The sequence below is a fragment of the Xenopus laevis genome, chromosome 1L (assembly GCF_017654675.1).
Source record: "Xenopus laevis strain J_2021 chromosome 1L, Xenopus_laevis_v10.1, whole genome shotgun sequence".
In the NCBI taxonomy this organism is placed as follows: Eukaryota; Metazoa; Chordata; class Amphibia; order Anura; family Pipidae; genus Xenopus; species Xenopus laevis.
Window position 1 is genome coordinate 129,212,599 of NC_054371.1, and position 23,358 is coordinate 129,235,956.

At 39.1% G+C, this 23,358-nt stretch overlaps 1 protein-coding gene across 2 annotated transcripts in view; it reads left to right on the top strand.

Moving 5' to 3' along the window:
• Positions 1-40: 40 nt before the first annotated feature.
• The window catches only part of acer2.L (alkaline ceramidase 2 L homeolog), a 29,121-nt gene continuing 5,803 nt past the window's right edge, over positions 41-23,358 (top strand). The window contains exons 1-4 of one of the 2 annotated variants that reach the window (XM_018257461.2): positions 41-182; positions 15,238-15,352; positions 19,850-19,991; positions 22,795-22,932. In XM_018257461.2, coding sequence (XP_018112950.1) covers positions 15,277-15,352; positions 19,850-19,991; positions 22,795-22,932 — 356 coding nt within the window. In that variant the 5' untranslated portion in view covers positions 41-182; positions 15,238-15,276. Of the gene's footprint in view, positions 183-8,415; positions 8,924-15,237; positions 15,353-19,849; positions 19,992-22,794; positions 22,933-23,358 lie in introns of those variants that run through there. The other variant, XM_018257455.2, reaches the window with a different exon arrangement.

Below are 23,358 nucleotides of genomic sequence, written 5' to 3' on the forward strand. Positions count from 1 at the left end.
TACATTTATTTCCACGCTACAGCGGCATCCGTCTATAGTAGCAGTTCACTTCTGACAAGCGCTTGTAGCAGGCAAGAGTCGCCTGAAAAAGCACGCGGAAGGTTATTAGGATCCTGAAGAAAAGCAAACAGAAGATTTTTCAGGCGGCTGACTAGTCAAAGTGCTGTGTATTTGGCTTATCGGTAATTCACTTTTTTTACTTTTTAAAGGAGACATATAGGATAAATAAAAGTAAGTTTGTAGGCACTAATGTATACTATATGGTGCTGGTTTACTTTTGCTCAAAAAGGTATATTGTCTTTCAAATAGGGTCGCCACCTTTTCTGGAAAAAAATAATCAAAAATTACCCCTTTATTGGAGCTCCCTATAGATCTGATATGGTCCTGTCCGTTTCAAATGAGGGTTGTGCTAACAGTCCCTGCCAGAAGCACAGTAAGAGGGGGCAGCCAATCACAGCCCTGCATTCAGACAAACAAAGACAGACTTCAGTTCCCTGTCAGGTCCTGATAGCTGCTGATTGGCTCCTGTCCTACAGTGCAGTGTCCTGGGAAAGGAGGCTGCAGCAAGTGAAACAGATGAGTGGGACTAGTAGGGATTTTGCAGAAATTTACAATAAAGTAACCAGAAACACTACTTTTTAAAGCACATTCCTTCTATATCTAAATGAGTAAAATGCACTGGTACATTCTTGTGGTTGACATAAAATGTCTCCTTTAAAAGTTTGTCTATATGCTATCCATTATAGCAATAGGGACTATTTTTAACAAAAATGTTCTTTTGAAAAGGTGAATTAGTCCTGTTTTAATTGCCCAAAACAGCCCAAACTGTCACCAAGGTTGCAAAAAAAACTTTTGCAGTATTTTTAATTAAAGGGCATCTGTTGAATAAAAAATAGTTGCCCTCTCCACAGCTGCCAGCTGATAGAGCCCACACTCCGGATAAGGGAAACAATAGTGTCATACTGTCAGTTGAAAACTTCACCCCACAGCTGAATGCTATGGCAGCCCCAATTGACTTCCTGCCTCCAGTGTGGGCGGCCATGCTGGGTTACATGCCATGCGCAAGCTGAACAAGTATCCCAGTGCCCAAGACACTTACTCAATATGTACATGACATAGAATCTAGATAACAGACATGCACTTACCAGGAATCACCAAGATTCTAAGTCACATGCATGTACCTATTGATCTACTGTCCTGTGCTTATGGTCGCCACCTGGCCGGTATTTTACCAGCCTGGCCAGTAAAAATGTTGCTTGATTCCAATGTTATTTATAGGGAAAAACCACAAAAATATAGGAAGCCCGGTATTTTTTTCCAGACAAGGTAGCAACCCTATCTGTGCTCTGGGAGGGCCTGCTCGTTCAGTGTGCATATGTGTGTGCCCCAGTATGGCCATCCACACAGGCTGTTTTGAAATGGATTCGCACACACACAATTGTTTGAAGTTTTATTTTGTTACCAAGTGAACCAAAGGTGTGCGGTTACATTTACACATTAATCATCCACACAGGCTGACACAGTATGTGGCTGTCTGGCTGAAAAGGGCGCTCTATTGTTTCCCCATCTGGAGTGTGGACTCTGTCTACTGTGGTGGGACAAAAACATTTTTCCATCAATAATTTTTTATTGCATTTTAAAACATACAGTATTCATGCAAGACTGAAATATTACATGATGTCCTGAAACATATATAAAGCATATAGTTTTACATTTAATGCTCAAACGTTGTTTTAATAAGTCTACTTAAACATAAACCAGAAAAGAAAATAAATCTACCTTTGTATACACAACACCAATGTGTCAGAGAGTCCTAGGCTGAGACCCGCAAGGTGAAAAAGTACGTTACAGGGACAAAAACATTTTGTATTTAATTTCCAACAGGGAGGAAGCACACCAATACATTTGGCAATGCCTTTAAAACATTTATTCAGCAGAATGTGGCACAAGCCTTCAGGTGCACCTGAGAAAGGTGGCGATCCTGAAAACTTGTGTTTAAAGGCATTGTCGAATGTATTGGTGTGTTTCCTCCCTGTTGGAAATTGAACATGCTGGCTAGTTTGGAAATAGCTTGAGGTGTTGAATGCACCCTGATGAAGTAAGTGGCCAAAGATTTCTATATTAAGACATTTTTTATGTAATAGTTCCAGTTCAATACATACTGGAATGTTGTGTTGGATAATTTTTTTCAATATAGATTAAAAAAAATATTCATTGAGTGGATATTCTATTTACATTTTAATATAACACTTTGCATATCTTATATGTCCCCATTGAGGCAGCAGCTCCAAATGTACTTATAAACCAGGAGTTCTCATGCACAGTGTAGATATTTATTCTGCTGCGTTGTACAGGTATAAACCCAATATCCAGAAAGCTCCGAATTACGGAATGGCTCTCTCCCATAGACTCCATTTTATCCAAATAATCCAAATTTTTAAAAATGATTTCCTTTTTCTCTGTAATAATAAAGCAGTAGCTTGTACTTGATCCCAACTAAGATATAATTAATCCTTATTGGAAGCAAAACCAGCCTATTGGGTTTATTTCATGTTTAAATTAATTTCTAGTAGACTTAAGGCATGAAGACCCAAATTACGGAAAGATCCGTTATCCGGAAAACCCCAGGTCCCGAGCATTCTGGATAACAGGTCCCATACTTGTACAGTATTTACAGTTACACTGGTTCAGATGTCCATATCAGGATCTATTGTGAGTTTTGTCCAGCTTTGTTAAAGGGAACACATAAGCTATTTCTGGGTAGGGGTCACATTCCTTTTTTAAACAACTTTTCGACAATAAATTGTATTATTATCTTATATTTAGAGGGTGATACAAGCCCTAGTGCTGCCTGAGATGAAATCCACACGATTACATAGTTACATAGTATTATTGTGCAAAAACACAATGGAATTTTTGATCTTTAGTTTAGTCTGGTTATTCCCTATACAGGTATGGGACCTGTTATACAGAATGCTCAGGACCTGGAGTTTTCTGCATAAGGCATCTTTCCATAATTTGAATCTCCATAGGGGTGGTTCATCTTTAAGTTAACACAAATGGCAAATTCTAAGAAATTCTGCATTGCTTTATTGATACTGCTAGTTTTTATTACTCCACTTTCTATTCAGGCCTCTCCTATTCATATTCCAGCCTCTTATTCGTATCAATGTATGGTTGGTAGGGCAATTTGGACCCTAGCAACTAGATTGCTGAAATTGCAAACTCGAGAGCTGGCTGAATAAAAGCTAAATAACTCAAAAACTACAAATTAAATAAAATTAAAAACAATTGCAAATTGTCTCTACATCATACTATAAGTTAACTCAAAGGCAAAAAACCCCTTTAAGTCTACTAAAAACGAATTTAAACATTAAATTAACCCAACGGGCTTGTTTTGCCTCCAGTGCAGATTAATTATATCTTAGTCGGGATCAAGTACAAGATACGGTTTTAGTATTACAGAGAAAAATTAAGTTTTATGTTAACATTTCAATTATTTGATACAAATTGATTTTATGGCCATTCGGTAATTCGGATCTTTCTGGATAACAGGTTTCCAGATAACAGATCCCAACACCTGGACAGTCTTATTATATAAAGCATACTGAATCCCTGATTATTAATTTACAGCATAAGTAGGCATCAGACTGCAAATTGGGGGGGGGTACATACTTCTAATCCTTGACATGCATAAAACTAGCCCTGAGTGCAACAGATTCATCCTCATTTTTCAAAGAAACTAGAAGCAGATGGAAAATCATTGCCTCCTATGTACTGTTAAAAGAAAGTAAGTGTCTTCATTCTAGAACCCAGAAGCAAAATAAATCAGTTACTTGGGAATTGGAATGCAGATGCCTGACCTGTCATGGGGGATTTTCTATCACTGTGTACACTGAAAGAGGTTTAAATACTGACATGTACTTCCTAAAATCCAGCAGATGTCCATTGGAAATCCACCTTGAAAGGTGACCTGTAGAATGTGATACCTTTTTCTGACTAAAGGTTTAAAGTTGGCTCCATACACTAGCAGGTTCCTGCATGATAGTGTGCCTTGTTTCCACTGGATGTGGTGTTTCTCCCGTCAATTTTTATAACCTTTATGGTCAGTTCCTGTAACCCTTCCTCGGTACTGGCAATCAATTCAAAGTCTAATTAGTTGAACAGACCAGGTAAACGCAGAACTTTGCTGCAAAAATTGATACTACATGTTTCGAGCAGAAAGGGCATTTCTGCTCGAAACATGTAGGGGCACATTTACTTAGGGTCGAATATCGAGGGTTAATTGACCCTCGATATTCGACTGTCGAAGTTAAATCCTTCGAAGTCGAATGATTTACTGCAATTCGTTCGATCGAACGATGGAAGGAAAAATCGTTCGATCGAACGTTTCGAAGGATTTTAATCCATCGATCGAACGAAATTCCTTCGATCAAAAAAAGCTTAGAAAGCCTATGGGGACCTTCCCCACACGCTAACATTGAGGTTCGGTAGGTTTTAGGTGGCGAAGTAGGAGGTCAAATTTTTTTTAAAGTGACAGTACTTCGACTATCATATGGTCGAATAGTCGAACGATTTTTAGATCGAATCGTTCGATTCTAAGTCGTAGTCGAAGTAGCCAAAAAAAACATTTGAAATTCAAAGTATTTTTTATTCTATTCCTTCACTCGAGCTAAGTAAATGTGCCCCGTAGTGTCAATAAAAAGGATTTTAGCAGCAATGTTCTGCTTTTACCTGGTCTGTTCCACTAATTTGACTTTGAGGTTCCTCCATGATAGAAGTCCATTAGAGTTTGATATATTTAATTTATTATTGTACCTTTATGTCCACCCTGACAGAATTGTGTAGCGGTTTGCACACCGAGGCAAAAAAGTTGTTTAAGAACAGATAGGAACAGATGCATGCTGGGAGCTGGGGTTCTGCAAAAGCTGCTGATAAAATACACTGTATATAGCAATCTTATAAATAAGACATGCTTTTTTATGTGGTCTGTTATATAAAAAATTATGCACTTTGCACTGCTAGAAGACACAGGGGGTCAATGAAATGCTCATGATATTAGTCTTTATAATAACAAGCTAACATGGAGAGATGCCCAGTGGGCATTCCTGCAAGGGAAAAACAAAGATAGGGCAGTCATGGCTAAGGCTAAGGGCACACTAGGCGATAGCGCCGCGATTTGACTCGCGGCGACTTTTCGCAGCGACTTTTAATCCGCAATCGCTGTGGAAACTTTTGCGCTGGCGTCTATGGGGAATCGCGAGCGTAAAAACACACGCGGCGATCTTTTTTCTATTGTCGCTCAAAATCGCCTTGCTAGGCGATTTCGAGCGACAATAGAAAAAAGATCGCCGCGTGTGTTTTTACGCTGGCGATTTGTCGCGATTCCCCATAGACGCCAGCGCCAAAGTTTCCCCAGCGATTGCGGATTAAAAGTCACGGCGAAAAGTCGCCGCGAGTCAAATCGCGGCGCTATCGCCTAGTGTGCCCTTAGCCTCAGCCGAGGTGAAGGTCACACATTTTCCTCCTTCTTTTCACTACAGACAACTCAGTGATTGATTGCTCTGTTTATGTGCATATCATTATTCTCCTTGCAACATTTTAAAAGCACAGTAGCCCTCTTCTTTACTTCCCAATAGTTATAATTGTAGGAGGGTAAAGGTTTTGCAACCTTTAATTCCTTTAGTCCCCAGGAGGGTTTTGGGCAGCTAGGGTTTGGCCTAGATTAACATTGGGAGTGGGAGTATGTCCCTTGGCAGTTCAGTATTTGGTCATAGGGCATTAGGATTTCCCTAACTTTTAAAGAAAAAAACAGCAGCCCACATATGCTTGGCAACTTTTGTTTCCTACTGTAGGGGGTGGTGCTGGAGGGCCTTGAATAGCGGTAGGTTCCAGTATGTGAAGTGACAGGAAAGATGTGTAATAGTTCAGTCTAGGAGTAAGAGACAGAATTAGGGTTGTCAGCAGAACAGTTAGAAGCTCTAGTAAGGAGGCTATAAGGATTAGTACAGTGCAGTGTCAATGCTGCCGGTATAGGTACTCAAGTAGCCAGGTTCTGGAATAGATAGATCCCTGGAGTAAAACAACACTAAACTTTGCCTAGCACTGGGAATAGTTTCCCCAAGGCAGTAAGTACTTCTTCTTTGAGAATTACATCTGATCTGAGAAAGAACTTGACACATTTACTAAGTGATTTATGATAAAACATCAGAGTTTAATTTGTTTCAAAGAACCACTAGCACCTAAGTTATTTGAAAGAACTGTTTTCTGGTGGGGAACAGTGTGTGTGTAACCCTTTCTCCAACAGTAATGCCAAGATCCACCTAAGAGAAGAGTTGCATGTAACACATGCCCTACCAGGAGTTGATAGGAGTTAAACTGATTGGGCCACTAGGATTGGGTTGCTAGAATCAGTTGGATCATAGAAACCAGGGAACTGCTAACATTTCAGACTGCAGACCAATTGAAAATTGTCTCAGAATATCACTGTCTACCCCATACTTAAACTTAAACAACTATCCCTTTACTATAAGCAAAGGCTAGTTTTGGTGGGGCTTTAGTTCATTTTTAAACTAGGTAGTTTATAAATTATGTTCATATCTGACAAAACAGTAACCTGAACCATAATAGAATCATCTGTCATCTTATTTGCCAGCATCTTTCAGGCAATTAACCAGCATAAGTAATGAGTCATAGTGCAACTTCTCTGGGGGGATTATGCGTCAATTCCATGAACAGACCACCTTTCACAGATAATCTGTGCTTTATGTATAATGGGCATGCACAGAGACTGAGAGCCATTAAATTACTGTCTGCCATAGGACTAGAGGTGTGTCTACTGGGGAAGAGATTGCACCTGGGCACACCCCACGTAGGGCATCTCACAACAGTGTTTGAGATCCAAGAGAGATCTTTAAAGGTGAAAGCACATGTGAATGTCCTGGCGGTTCTGGGGAGGGGTCTGATGGGATCTGGAGGTGGAGACCAAAATCTTATACACGGCCCCATATGACACTGAATGCCATTCTGTGGACTACAGAGGAAACAGACCTGGCCTTGCATCTTTACATATTATTACTTTTTTATTTATATTATTATTATCCTTATATAGCACCAACATATTCTGCAGCACTTTATTCAAGGAAATCCTGTAATGAAATACCTGTAGAACTGCCCCGTTGCTGTCCCACATTATATTGGTGAATGTGCCGGTGTATAAAAAAAAGACCTTGTTTGTGAATGATGAATCATTATTTAGCTGAATTATAATCATGCTGCTCAAATGCTCAATGGCCAGTGGAAGTCTTGAAGGAGGATTTTAACCTGCAGCCCTCCAGCAGTTGCTTTTTCACACACCTCTGCATCCTCTGACTTTCCTAGCCACCATTTTTTGCAGGTCAACAAGAGCTAAAGGAACACAGAAAGGAACAACATTGTCATAGTGAGAATGGGCCTAGCGATTATAAAGCTGGCCATAGACGCAAAGATACCATCATATGAAACGATGGTTCGTACGATTTTCAGACTGTGTGCGGAGTGTCCTGACATTTTTCGTACCATGACCATTGGTCGTTCAATCGATCGGCAAGGTTAAAAGATTTATATCAGCTAACGATAAGATCTCTGCATGTATTGCCTATCTGATGATATCAATGGAGACTGTCACTATTATTTAAGGCCCCCATACACAGGCAGATATAAGCTACCAACATATTAATCCAGCATTTTATTGCTGAGTGTATGGGGCCCTCCATTGGACTTCCCTGATTGATATGTGGCCAAAAGTTTGCCAGATGTCGATCCTTTAAGGAACAGTAACATTGAATAATTAAAGACTTTCAAAGTAATGAAAATATAATGTACTGTTGTGCTGCACTGGTAAAACTGGTATATTTGCTACAGAAACTCTACAACAGTTTATATAAACAAGCTGCTGTGTAGCCATGGGGCAGCCATTCAAAACTGAAAAAGGAGAAAAAGCATAGGATACACAGGAGATTACAGATAAGCTCTGTAGTATAAAATGGGATTCTTTAGAATTTATCTGTTGTATACTGTATCCTGTGCTTGAATGGCTGCCCCCATGGCTACACAGCAGTGTGTTTATATGAACTATAGTAGTGTTTCTAAAGCAAACACACCAGTTATACCCGTGCAGGGCAACATTACATTATATTGTCATTTTTAATTTTTTTAAAATTTTTTGCTGTTACTGTTGCTTTAATCTGCACGTCTATGTCAAGCTTTTATCAGTAAACAGTAGAGACAATAGAGAACACAGCACAGCGATCTAAGGAATGACCACTAGGGGGAGCGCGTACAGACCCAGCAGCCAGAGATACACAAAGCGCTTCTAACCCCGCCCAGCACTGACTGTGTCGCCCAATCACACCGCCCATAGGGGAGGCCCCGTTGTACTTATTATTATTATTATCCGCGCTAGCCAGATGGCACTGGCAGGGAAAAGCTGGACAAGTGGTAGCAGGACTAATGAGACGGTACAGCAGCTGGCTGGACTTAATTTTATCATTCATCTCTGCCAGCCGGTGCTGCTGACCCATTACTAGAAGGCCGGGATCTTTCCCCTCGCAGAGTTAGTGTCAGGCGTTTTTGTGCCAGTTTGGAACACTTCTTTGTTTGGTGTGAGTATTCTGGGGCCATACAGACCCGCATTCACCGACACCCCAGCCGCCAAGCAGCGCACTCAGCTGATGTGTATCCTCGCTGAACGGGACGAACAATAGCATGCTGGGAAAATAGCCTGCTGGAACTCTCCGCTCTCTTGTCCCTACACTTGCTCACCCGATCAGGCACAATGGGCGCTTTAAAGATCTGGGAGCATCTTCAGGCAGGCAGCTCAGAAGTGGACTGGTGCGAGGACAATTACACCATAGTGTCTTCAATTGCCGAGTTCTACAATACGGTTTGTATTCTATTCTCTGTCTGGTGTCTGAAATGGGTTCAGTCTGGCATCCTGCTCACGTTGGCTATGTGCAATGTTACATACTTCATGGAACGAATGTCTGTTAATCCAGTTTCCCCATTTCTTGAAGTTTTGTCCCACCTAGACTTTTCTACTTTTTTTTTATTTAGAAAATCTTACTTATTTGGCCATAGCAATTGTTCAGATTTATGAGAAGTACCCCCCTGCCATTTGAGTCATAATGGCGCAGTCCTGGGTCATAAATGCATCATGATCACCCTAATGACATGGGGTGATTATTCTTTTAAAGTGGGGTCCGATGATAACATTTTTGTGGGGGGTGAAGTAAAGGCAGAACCTGTATTCATGACTTATTTTATATGATTTTGGAATCAGTAGTAACTTCATATGCTGGCTCCCCCTCACCTCAAATGCTATCTGATTTTCAGGACTGCCCTATAAAAGTAGCAGATGTAGTGATTGTCATTGCTCAACAACTTTTCTTGTTCTTCAGCTCTCAGGTATTGAATGTAAACTGTCTATCTGCATTGGAAGATGAATAGTATTGGGCCCATAATAATAATAAAAAAGAATAACAACAAATTGACGCCTCACAGCCATGTGTTTAACTGTTGGGATCATACAAAATAGGTCCAACTTTAAAAACCTTCCCTTCAGCAGTTGGTCATCAGAGGTGGTAAACAATATAGTGGTGTGACTAGCACCTGCTATCGCCTGAATTTGCCAGTAACCCAGTGTCCATATTCATCAAAGGCGTCCCTAGATAAACAAAACCACAGATAGACTTTCTCCACACTTTCTGAAAGCACATGGTTTCATTGGATGTTCAAACTGTGCTCAGTAGTTCAACAGCTGAGAGAAGAATGTCAGATATCTTTGTAAATATATGCATATAGCTTTGCTGACCTGAAAATCATGGCTAAAAGTAAAAAATCGAATTCCATCGGTGTCCGAGGCCGTTTCTGTTCTTCTGATGCCATAACATTTTTATCAAAAAGGCGCACAGGTGGCATCAGCCTGTGGAGGAGAATATAGTGGAAATTGGTGCTGGATGAACAGAGGCGTTACTCCAGACTCCTACTGAGTGCAACACTGATAATGTCCTTAGTGGTGACAATGCTTTAACCAAAGTTTCCTGTGTGGGGTCTAGCTGTTCAGCTATTATTAAACTGCAACCTTCCAACATTAGATGGCATAGTTGGAGCTGCGATATAAAGGCTTATGCTGGTGAGGTAAACAAAAGAACTACATCTCTGAACTCATATCTATATACTCACCCACTCGCTTACTACGCTCCTCTACTGACCTGCTACTCAACTCTTCTCTCATTACCTCCTCACATGCTCGCATTCAAGACTTTGGAAGGGCTGCACCCCTCCTCTGGAACGCTCTTCCACGGTCTGTCCGACTTTCTCCCAACCTTTCTGCTTTCAAAAAATCTCTGAAAACGCACTTCTTTCGAGAAGCCTACCCTCACTCTGCTTAACTACCAAACGTAACACCACATACAGTACCACATTTCTCACCCACTTACTTCGATTTTGCCCACTCCCACACCTTGTGTATTACTCCCTTCCCTTTAGACTGTATGCCTATGCATAGGGCCTTCCTCACCTCTTTGTACCTGTATTGATCGTGATGTTTGTTACTCCATATATTCTATATATGTAATTCATGTGATGTAGTTGTATAATCACATTTACTTTACAGTGCTACGCAATATGTTGGCGCTATATAAATACATGTTAATAATAATAATAACTAATTTTTGGATTAATAACTAACACCATTTTGCCGTGGTGTACACATTGCCAGAGATGCAGCCCCTTCCCAAAAACAATTCAGTATGGATGTGATTCCTATTTTCTTGTCCAGATGGGCTTCCACAATTGGTATGGACCAGGGCAATTGTCCCTGCTTATACCCACTGTAAGGCAGGTCTGGATTATTTAGTCCTAGGAACATGATTTAACTTTAAGCAAATGTTCATGATCAGCTCTGTCACAGTAAGAACACATATGTAACACAATTAGAGGCATCAGGGCTATAGCAACACCAGGAGAAGCCTCTAAAGCTGGCCATACACTTATCAATAATCCTATTAAAGGATATGTAAACCTTTAAAGTGTGTTAATGTAAAATCGATAAGAGTGCTATTCTAAGCACTGCAATGTACCATCTTTTTATGATTCTTATTCTTTTTTAAGATATGTTTATGTATGGGTTTGGTAGATGTCAGGAGATCGCTTCCTGCCTTAATTCGTAATGCTGATAGTAAAGTTTGGTGGAGGAGGAATAATTGGTCTGGGCTTGTCTCCCATGCATTTGAAAAGGGATTCTTTGTGTCCTACTTGGAAACTCTTTGGTGAATGCTCTTTTCTTTTTTGGTATAAAATGACCCCATGAACAAAGAGAGATGTGTGTAGGATGGGTTTGCTAAAATGGGAGTGGAAGGACTTGACTGGCCTCAAGTAAACTGAACAATTGTAGTATAAATTAGAATGTCTATTGTGTACCAGGCCTGATAGTTACATCATTTAGTTGGGTTGAAAAAAAAATACTAAAGTCTTTCAAATTTAGCCTCTCTAAATGAACATGTAACAAGCATCAAGTGCACATGTAACAAACATCAGTGTCCAACCTCACTAATAATGTTATGGCAGATACCACCATTGGCGTTTCAACAATGGGCCCATTCAGTTCAGTGAGATAAAGGTTTATCATGTGAAATGTCATGGAAGAGATTCAATTTGAGATGCAATTCAATTTAGAAAAATGTATTTAAAAATCATGTGAAAACTCTGTTGAAGTCTATAGGGAAAAACTGGCACTGAATTAGAAGAAACTTTTTTTCTCCTCCAATTGAATCTGGTCTGACTTTGTCATATGACTTTTCACATGATAAAAGGGAATATAAAATTTTTGAACTGAATTGAATCTGGACCATAAGGTGAAAAGCTTTCCCAGAGTAGAGCTGCTACAGCAGTAAATGGAGGAACACCTTCATCTTGGATGTGATGCTGAGACACCCAGGTGTCAGAATACATTTGGTGAAATAATATGTTCAACCTATTAAGTCAGTAAATGTGATTTGGGGGGAAATGTGTACGATCCCTTCTTTAGTGCTGTGAGATCTACTAAAAAGTGTTATATTGGGAGAATTGGATAGTTAGTTAAGCACAGAAGCCTGAATAATAGAATACTAGAATACTAGAATACCAATTTCTTATCTACTTATAGTTATAAAGTAATACACCAGCGTTATGGACCTTGTTTTAATAAACGTTGTAGTGAAAATTCCAGTGGATTGTGGAGACTCACCCAAAACAGCAGGGGGACCCATGTTTGGGTACCAACCCACAGGTTGTGTGTCTTACACCGCACTCTTCCTACTTTAGACCCTCCTGCATTATACATTTTATTGAAGTTACAGCTTAGTTTTCCCTTGTAGAAATAATCAGGAATAAGCTGTTCAGATTTATCATCCAACAGAACTGGATTGAGTAGTTAAAGGAAAAGGAACCCTTACAATTAATGAGGATTATTTTACGCAACTGTGACAGAATACTGTGATAGTATCAAGGAAAATCTTTAATGGTGTGATTATTACTCTTGCGTGTTTATGCTTGGTTAGTATCACTTTGAATACTCACACAATTACGTTGCATCAAGCCTTTCTGGTGAAGCCATCATGCCAACCCCACCAATTTATGATTTCATTGGTTGGACTGGGTGCTGGTTAAAAAAGAAGAAAAGGCTTTGGGGAAAAAAGGGTTGCAGGTTTTTAAGTATTGGGTTAGTGTTGGATGCAGGATGGAATTTTCTGACTTTCTCATCACTAATCTGGAAGTAGTTGTTGAGAAATAAAGGGAGTAGACCTGTCTAGTGAGAATTTTTATTATAATATTTGTTTTTATTGCCCTGGGTGCTTGTGCAGTGAGCTGTCACCATAAGTGAATGTTGTTCAGGCAGGTCAGATCACAACACAATTGCAGAACATTAGACCCCTCTGATCAGATGTGATCACATAATATGACATACACTTTCTGATACCTGTTGATCAGACGGACTGGCTTGTTTAGACTGAGTTGAGCAGTAGCTGCACAGAAATGTTGTGGTGTGGAGGAGGCCTTCCAAACCAAAGCAGGGAGATGCAATATTGTATGTTTTTGTTTTCCTGTGAAAAGGATTGGTCAGTGTTTGTACAGGCCATTGTTTTGGGCAGGGGTCATTTCCTTTGCAGCATTAGGGTTTCCTGTTTTACTAAGAGGCACTTTATGGGGCACCCTAACCTAATATCTTGTGTTTTAAGGAAAAAACTATATTAACACTGCTTTGCAAATGAACGAAAATCAAGTTGTCTATAGTGGGAACATAGGAGACTGCTGGGATTTGGCTTTGACAGGGCTATATCACCCAGGCCTGTGCATTTTTCAATGAATAGTACCACCAGTCCAGGGTTTTATTTTATTTAGAAAACAATAGGGTTAAAGATTTATTGGAGGGTGCCTAAAACAAATTCTCCCTTGTTCAGCATGTAAAAAAAATAACACTTGTGCTTCTTATAATATTCTTTTAATTAATAAATGTTTATTTATATATTATATTTTTCATACATGTCCTATTTATTCTGCTTACGTTGACAAAGTTATGTATAGAGATACCTTCCTGAGTGAGCTGGGAACTCATTTCTATATGCAAGTCACTGTGTTAAGCATTTTGCTACTGTCACTATGATTTTTTTTTTTTTTTTGCACTGTGAGCTATGAAAGGAAGCCAACTCTTTAACTATTTGCAATGTCAGAAAGGACGGGGAATATTTGTTTCTGCTTGACACAAGAGGGATATCTCTGGCATAGATTGCCAGTAGGCTGCATGATTTTAAGGGGTTGTTCACCTTTTAATAAACTTTTAGTATAATTTAGAGAGTGATATTATGAGACAATTTGCAATTGGTTTTCGTTTTTTATTATTTGCGGTTTTTGAGTTATTTAGCTTTTTATTCAGCAGCTCTCCAGTTTTCAGTTTCAGCTGATTGCTTGGGTCCAAATAATCCTAGCAACCATGCATTGATTTTAATAAGAGACTGGAATATGAATAGCAGAGAGCCTGAATAGAAAGATGAGGAATAAAAAGTAGCTTAGCTTGATTCACGAATAAAGCAACAATTTTTTCACCATAATCGGAGTGCTGCTGAAGTATTTTCTTGTACGTGAATCAGACCTGGGCAGACCGAGTCACAGACGGCACCCGACGCTGCAAAGAGTGGTGAGAGTGTGTGTGTGTAGCACTACTTTGTGTTTGTTGGATAATAAAAAGTAGCAGTAACAATATATTTGTAGCCTTTCAGAGCATTTGTTGTTTAAATGGGGTCAGTAAAAGCTGAAGAGAGTCAGAAGAAAGCAACTCATTAAAAAACTATAACAAAAATGAAGACCAATTTAAAAGTTACTTAGCATTGTTCTATACAGTGTCAGACTGGCCCACCGGGATACCAGGAAAAGTCCCGGTGGGCCCAGGTGTCAGTGGGCCCTCCTGCTGCTAAACATTCGTTCTATTTCATGGTCATTCCCTGTTTGTATGAGAACAAGGAGACTAGATGGAATAATAAATTATATTATGTAAAGAAGAGAGACTAGGAGAATATAGGTTGAGTGAGGAGAGGAAGAATAATATTACTAAGAGTAATGTCTAAGTTTTTGGGTGGGCCGCTGGTGTCCCAGTCCGACACTGGTTCTATAACATGCTAAAAGTTAATTTGAAGGTGAACCACCCCTTTAAAGACATTCATTTTCCCTATTGTTTATACTCACCAGGTTAACAACCAGCAAATATGCACAATTAAACGGCTTTTTTTAAACACGTGTTTTGACTTTTGCATTCATAGTTTAGTGACGTTTTTCTATCTTCTGATTTTACAACAGAGATATTGGATAATGCTGTACATTAGTGAGAAAGAGGAGGAATCCTCAACATGTCCTTGTTTAAAGGGTTGAATTTAATTTTTAGAGGGGAAAAAAACCACAGGGTGTATTCAGGTTTAAAGACATATTATTGTCCCTTTAAATGACAAATTATTCTTAGTTAACAGAGCTGATCTATTTTCCTTACCATATGCTCCAGTGCTAGTAATGTGTTGGCAAAGGAAGTGTTTATTTTCTTTCATTTTTAGTTTTGTTTGCTTTAAATGTATTAATGCATTAGCATTCATTTTATTACTCATATTTTCTTCATTTGCTGATTCTGTTTTTTTTTTCTCCCTTGTTCTCTTTTTTTTTTTGTTTCACTTGTAGATCAGCAACATTTTATTTTTTGTGTTACCGCCCATATGCATGTGTCTGTTCCGTCAGTACGCAACCTGCTTCAACAGTGGGATATATTTAATATGGACTCTGCTGGTTGTTGTCGGTAAGTAGAACAATAGAGGACATTTAAACAAGACACGTATGAGAAAAGAAAGTGCGTTCTCTCTTGCTTCCTGTACCGCATGTTCTGATATTGTGACGTCAACAATGTAGTGCCTGACTAAACTCACTGTGCCAAGATGATGTTTGCTGGCACGTTTGAGTTAACATCCTGGACCTCAGCATATAACATTCCTGCTAAGCAGTTGTTTTTCTATGGCTGATGTGATGTCTTGGCTATTGTGAAATTCAGCTGTAAATATACAAAATAAGATGTAAAATAAAAAGAAACATTTTTTTTTTGTTTTGAATTTTTGGTTCAATTTTAAAACATAGGTTGTTCAAAATAATTTTTAATTTAGAAACAAAAATGGAACGGTAAGTTAAAGTTCATAGTACATTTTGTTCGGTTAGGGAAAGTAATGTTAGGCAGTAGCAAAAACATATCTTTCCCACTGCATAATCACTGTGGATACTTAACAGCATATTTAATTTAGAGAAGTGTCTGAAGACAAGGGATAACTAGTAAATTCAAGCAAACTAAAGTCTTTATACTGGTATTAGACCTGTTATCCAGACCTGGGTTTTTCCTGATAACGGATCTTTCCGGATTTTGGATCTTCATAAATCAAGAGACACATTTATTAAAGGTCAAATTTTGAATTCATGTGAGTTTTTTTAAACTCCTTTAAATTCAAATATAATCAAAATTCGATTAGGAGGTTATTTGATATAAAAATCGAATACCTAAAAACTCAACTACAAATTTTACAGACTCGAAAACTCGAATCGAATTCAGCTAAACTGGATTTAAGTTTTTTTCGCCGGGAAAAAAAACTTGAATGTCAGGAAGGCTACTCACGTGTCCAAATTGGTCCCTGGACCTCTTCCATTGACTTATACATGAACTCAGCAGGTTTTAGGTGGCAAATAGTCAAATTCAAGTTCAAAATGGGATTAATCTCAAAATTCGAATTAAAACTCGAATTGAGTTTGGATAATTCACAATTCGAATTTGAGGGTTTTGACCATAAAAAAATGCAAATTCGAATTTTCAATTTGACCCTTAATAAATCTGCTTCTTAGTTTACTAGAAAATCATGTAAACATTAAATAAAGCCAATAGGTTGATTTTGCTTCCAATAATGATTAATTATAATAGTTGGGATCAAGTACAAGGTACTGTTTTATTACAACAGGAAATTATTTATTAGTATATTGGAAATGGCCTTTCCGTAATTCGGAACTTTCTGGATAATGGGTTTCTGGGTTATAGTTACATAGTTACATTGTTAAATCGGGTTGAAAAAAGACAAAGTCCATCAAGTCCAACCCCTCCAAATGAAAACCCAGCATCCATACACACACCCCTCCCTACTTTCACATAAAATATATATACCCATACCTATACTAACTATAGAGTTTAGTATCACAATAGCCTTTGATATTCTGTCTGTCCAAAAAATTATCCAAGCCATTCTTAAAGGGGAAGGAAACCTAGTCGGCACAAACCCCCCACCCCCCTTCCGTTTGTTGCCCACCCTCCCTCCTCCCCCCTGACCTACCTGTCCCGCTGGGCAAATGCCCCTAACTTGTTACTTACCCTTCTGCGCAGGTCCAGTCCAGGGAGTTCACCGACGACATCTTCTTCCACGCGATTGTGGGCAACAAATGGGAGGGGGGGTGGGGGGTTTGCGCTGACTAGGTTTCCTTCCCCTTTAAAGGCATTAACTGAATCAGCCATCACAACATCACCCGGCAGTGCATTCCACAACCTCACAGTCCTGACCGTGAAGAACCACCTACGTTGCTTCAAATGAAAGTTCTTTTCTTCTAGTCTTAAGGGGTGGCCTCTGGTACGGTGATCCACTTTATGGGTAAAAAGGTCCCCTGCTATTTGTCTATAATGTCCTCTAATGTACTTGTAAAGTGTAATCATGTCCCCTCGCAAGCGCCTTTTCTTTTTCCTGCTTACCTTCTCATAAAAAGAAATTAAGTTAGTCTGGCAAGATCTATTACGCATAAAACCATGCTGGCATACACTCATAGTATTATGATTTGCTATAAAGTCCAGTATCTTATCCTTTAATAAAACTTCAAAAAGCTTTCCTACTACTGATGTCAGACTAACTGGCCTATAATTTTGAGGCTGAGAACGGGATCCTTTTTATGGATGCCATACATGTATTGCAGTGCCAGGTGCATAATGAAATCATTAGTATGCCTGTATTTAGGCATGTGGTGGTAATACTTTATTCCTCTACTCCCAAGCCGCCAAGAAGTTGGCATTGGTACAAATGGATTTGCATCTTTGACCAACTATGTTACATATTCATGAAGATATGTTTGGTTGTAACAACCCGCTTGCTTTAATTCTGTGAACTCCACCTCATAAGAATGGTGAGGAGGACAGGGTCTAAACTGGAAGAGAATACTGTTGACCCCTGCCTTTTCTTTCTGCTCCCCTTTCATGCCCCTGCATTTTCCTATATATATGGTTACCACATAGGACACCCCCCTGCTCAGCTTCGGCGTAGCTGGGAGAAAAGGTCAGATTTATTAATGTGTAGATAATTAACTTTCTATTCATTCCTGTTGGATCTTTAGAAGCATATTTATCAAACGATGAACTTTACCTTAACTTTCACCTATTGATAAATACAATTCTAAAAATCCTAAAGGATCGAATAGAAAGTAGGGGAATTTTTCTGTGGTGAGCTTTAATATTACATTTTGATAAATCTGTCCCTGAGACTCTAAGGGGCAAATTCACTAAGCGCCGAACGCTAGCGTTAATTCGCTAGCGTTTGGCATTTTCTTTACTGCGCAAATTCACTAACGAACACTGGCGTAGTTTCGCTAGTGTTACTTCGTACCCTTACGCCAGGCGAATTTTCGCTAGCGATGTAACTACGCAAATTTACTAACTTGCGCAGTGTACTGAACGCTACCTTTTATGCTAGACTTCCTTCGCCACCTCAGACCTGGCGAAGCGCAATAGAGTAGATAGGGATTGTTTCAAAAAAAGTCAAAATTTTTTCTAAGTCCCAAAAAACGCTGGCGTGTTTTCTACATTATGGGTGATAGGCTGAAAAAGATCGAAATTTTTTTTGGGGCTCCCCTCCTTCCCCCCTACATTTCCTGACTCATGGCAACTTACCTAGACAGTGGGCACATGTGTAGGGCAAAATAAATTTTTTATTTGATGATTTGAAGGTTTTCTAGGCATTTGTAGTGCTGATACGTATTCCTCCATTGAAATTTGAATTTCGCGCCTTATGCAAATTAGCCTTCGCTAGCGTAACTTCGCTTTACATAGCGAATCAACGCTAGCGCAACTTCGCAACCTTACGCTATCCCTGTGCGCAACTTCGGATTTTAGTGAATTTGCGGAGCGCTGGCGAAACTACGCCTGGCGAAGTGCGGCGAAGTTGCGCCTGGTGAATTTGCCCCTAAGCATTATTTTTCCACTGTCACAGTGGCATTGAACTTACAACTTGCAGCTTGTCTTCCCTGTGCCTCCAGGACTCAACTAAAAGGGGGAGAGTTGAAAGCTTATGGTGGAGGGGCACCAATAATCGTTCCATCACCCACCCTTAATTTGGCAAGTGACCAAATGCACTTTCTGGACCAGAGCAAACCACTTCCACTTGTTACTACATAGCCTCTAGTGAGAAATGTCTTCAACTTGTACTGATCCTAACCTGTCCTAACCCAAGCCTGGCCGACCCACCTCATTGATTTATTTACCCACGCCGAAGTATATAATATATAACAGTGTATTATATAACAGTGTATACCTGTGTCAATCCGTGTCCACATGTTAGAAGTTGAGTTGAGACAGGGTCGGGGAGCAGCTGGGTGGCTGTGAATATTGCACACCACCTGCCCATGACCCGCTGAACCATGAATATTAATATCCTCACAATATACATTGTTGCATTTTTTTGTAAACCTGTTAGAAAAGTAAAGGTGTTATCAGAAGACGGTACCAAAAGTTGAGCAACCCCCAGTGATTGTATTCACTTACCTGATACCCTGGGCCAGTGCTTTTGTTAGCATACAACTTCACTGGCCCAGGGTTTTTCTCAGCGAGCACCACAAAGCCACCCTTTTCTTTCACTTCATCTTTAATTGTTACCCCAGAGCTGACGCATGTGTAGTAAAGTGAAAAAGCCGCCATTTTGTTACAGTTTGGCTTTGCACTCTACTGCGCGTGTGTGCCAATGCGAAGAAAGAAGAAGCAGGAAGAGGATCCCTCTGTGGTGCCAGGTAAGTGAATACAATCACTAGAGAGTGCCTTACTTTTGACGCCCCCTAGTGATTACACCTTTAATTCTCCTTTAACAATACCTCTGTTCTGACTACTGTCATTTTAACAGCTTCCATTTAAAATCAGAGTTCTAATTAATGTACATGTTGATATACGGCTATGGACTAGTATCTGCATTTTATCTATTTTTGTATAGGATAGCTGACATTTTTTCTTTTATGTGTACAGGTATTGGGTCAGTGTATTTCCATGCAACCCTCAGCTTTCTCGGGCAGATGCTGGATGAGTTGGCTATCCTGTGGGTGCTAATGTCTGCGTTGGCCATGTGGTTCCCTAAAAGACACTTGCCAAGGGTATTTCGAAATGACAGGTATAGCATGCTTTGTTTTTCAGTGGAGCATTTCTCATTGTGTTCCTATTGCATTAGGTGTATCTAATAATCTAATTTTGTTTGTATGATATATACCAGTAATACACAACTTCTCACTAGCTGCTCCTGAACTCATCCCCTCAATGCCGGCCATGGATGGATCCACGTACTGTAGGACTGATTATTAAAGGAACACTAACACCAAAAAAATTAAAGTGTATCAATGTACTTACAATATAATGTGCTGTTGCTGTGCACTGGTAAAAGTTTTGTGTTTGCTTCAGAAACTTTACTATAGTTTATATAAACATGCTGCTATGTAACCAAAGGGGCAGCCATTGAAGCTGGATAAAAGGCACAGGTCACATAGCAGATAACTGATAAGACCTGTAGACCTGTGCCTTTATTTCAGCTTAAATGTCTGCCCCTATGGTTCTACAGCAGCTTGTTTATATAAACTATAGTGGTGTTTCTAAAGCAAACACAGAACTTTCACCAGTGCAGAGAAACAGTACATTCTATTTTAATAACTTTTATACACTTTCATTTTTTGGTGTTACTGTTCCTTTAATGTCTTCAAAAGAATTTTGCTTATCTAGTGTTGTCTGCAACATTCATATATACTATGTATTAATTAACCTTGTAACATGTAAGCTTTACACACATATCGGTACTAATGTAGCAAAGTAGCAACTTGTCATGTTTTTTTTTTTTAGTAAATAGGAACACTATAAAAAACCATCACGAGTTGTGCTAAATCTGGCCACTCATCTGTTTAATTACTGAAACAACTCATGTACATTTCTAGGTGGGGTAGGAATGTAGGCATTCTTGTTCTGTGTGTTCATAAACATATATTATATTATTAAGGTGATGAGCTGGCAGCATTGTCCGTTTTAAGGATGTTTTGGAACCCACATGTTCTACATTACACATCTCAATTAACTGCTAATAATCTCAGCTGCAACCTTTCCTTATGCATATATGGTAGACATCCTCTATATTAAAATTCATTGTGTAGGAGTATGTTAAAACATATGCAGCCTACTCCAGAACTCCAGATTTTTAGCTATAACACATGGCAACACAAGGCACCATCCCATTAGGCAAATATATTTGGTAAGTCCTAACCACTTGCTACATGTAACACAAAGTGATAGCAATACTGACAAGACAATATTACATTTTTCTCTATTGCTAATGTTCCCTACCTAAGATCTGTTGATGTTTTATGGGGTCATAAAATCTCTTGGATGGCCACATCTCACCTATAGGTATGGTTGCCACCTGGCCTGTATTTGAACAGACCGTCCGGTAAATTACTAGCTAGGGCCAGCACCGGTATTAAAAATTACACTGCTGGTAAATTTGAAACACCCTATGATCCCTCCCTTCCACTCTCTGCTGCCAAACACTCCTACTAATTACAGGCCCATCTATTTCCCCATCATGTTTTTCCAGTCCTCACCCACCTTTCTTCCATCCGACCCGGCTGTTTTCCTGCCCCATGCATCATAGCCCCACCCGAAGTGACATCATGCCCCACCTGACCCGAAGGCCAGAAATAAAAAAGCTAAAAGGTGGCAACCATACCTACACGTCTCTAGTTGTATAACTTCGACCAACAATATTAGTGAATATTCCCTTTAGGACATTTTCATTGCTGCAATAAATGCCTACTACACCAGATTAAAAAAAAATTTGATTTTTAGTTATACAGTACTGGGTTAATTATGGTATTTAGCTTAAACAGCTCCATTTTAACATACAAAGGCAGGCAGTTGCCTGTGACATCTAGCAATTGTTTAGGATTTGCCATGGGACAGCTTAAATATTGATGCCCCATTAAAAAAAAAAAAACAAATCTATAAAAGGCAGCCATTTTATGCACCATGTTTGAAGTTGACTAATTAATAGCCTGTAAAATATGTCAGGTTCTTTATATAGCTTCTTTTGTTAGGCTTGTGGCTCACTGAGTGCTTGTGGCTCTTTGGGTGCTGGGTGTTGTATTGAGCATATATAGAAAGAGCTTTTTCCATGTGCCCCCCCCCCCTCAAGTCACTGATTGGTTACTACCTGGTAACCAATCAGTGGAAACCAAGAGAGCTGAAAAGCAGGAAGTAGTGTTCTGGCTATTATGTTAGACATCCAGTCACTCCAGCCTTTATACATTACATTTTTGGCTAACTAACTATATTAGAAACATTTTTTATTTTGCACACCCTATCTATTTACCCATTTTTTTATTTGCACACTGAACAATTCCTTTAATATGTCACATTGATATTGCTGGATGTGTATTATATATATATATATATATATATATTCCCTTGCTACCTTACCTAGCTCAGGCATGCTGGGAACTGTAGTCCTGGAACATCAAGACTCCAGTCAGATGTGTGTCCTCAGTTTGATGTAGTTATACATACATTCAACTATTTTTCTCCAAATTGCTTCACACCTGGCAAATTGCAATTTCTTCATAGATTTAACCTTTAGATTGTAAGCTCTTGTGAGCCCTCTGATTCTATTTTTACTCTGTAACCTTTGTTAAATGATGCTATTATTATAGATTAATGTTAACTGCTGGTAACTTGAGGCCCTATGTAACTAAATCATAATTATTCAACTTTGCTGAATGTATAAATTACAGATGCAGAAGTTTTATGCATCTGCAATTTATATATTTAGCAAAGTTAAGACTTTTCATGTTGTGGGTATCAGAACATAAGTGGTTGGATTTTTCATGTGTTAAATTGGTTGCAATTTCTTGAACATGACAGTGTTTATACTCAATCCACAGGTGGAGGTTTAAAGCAGTTGTTGGGGTGATTTCGGGAGTCACCACAGCCCTAGCGTTTATCAAGCCTGCCATTAACAGCATATCTCTGATGATTCTTGGGATACCTTGTACAGTCTTACTCATTGCTGAGCTCAAGAGGTAAGTGTTACAGTACAGATATGGGACCAGTTAAGCAGAACACTTGGGACCTGGTGTTTTCCAAGGAAGGGATCTTTTGTAATTTGGATCTTCATACAGTAAATCTACTAGAACATCATGTTAAAATTAAATAGACAATAGGATTGTTTTGCCTCCAATAAGGATTAATTATATCTTAGTTTGAATCAAGAACAAGATACTGTTTTATTATTACAGAGAAAAAAAGCAATCATATTTTGGATTATAAATTTGGATTATTTGGTAACATAGAGTCTATGGGAGACAGCTTTCCATAATTGAGAGCTTTCTAGATAATTGGCTTCTGGAAAACGGATCCTATAATTGTAGCAGTAAATCATAGAAATATGGTGAATATTTTATGCCATTTGTATTTCTTTAATAAAGTGGGAACTAGGAACTGAAACC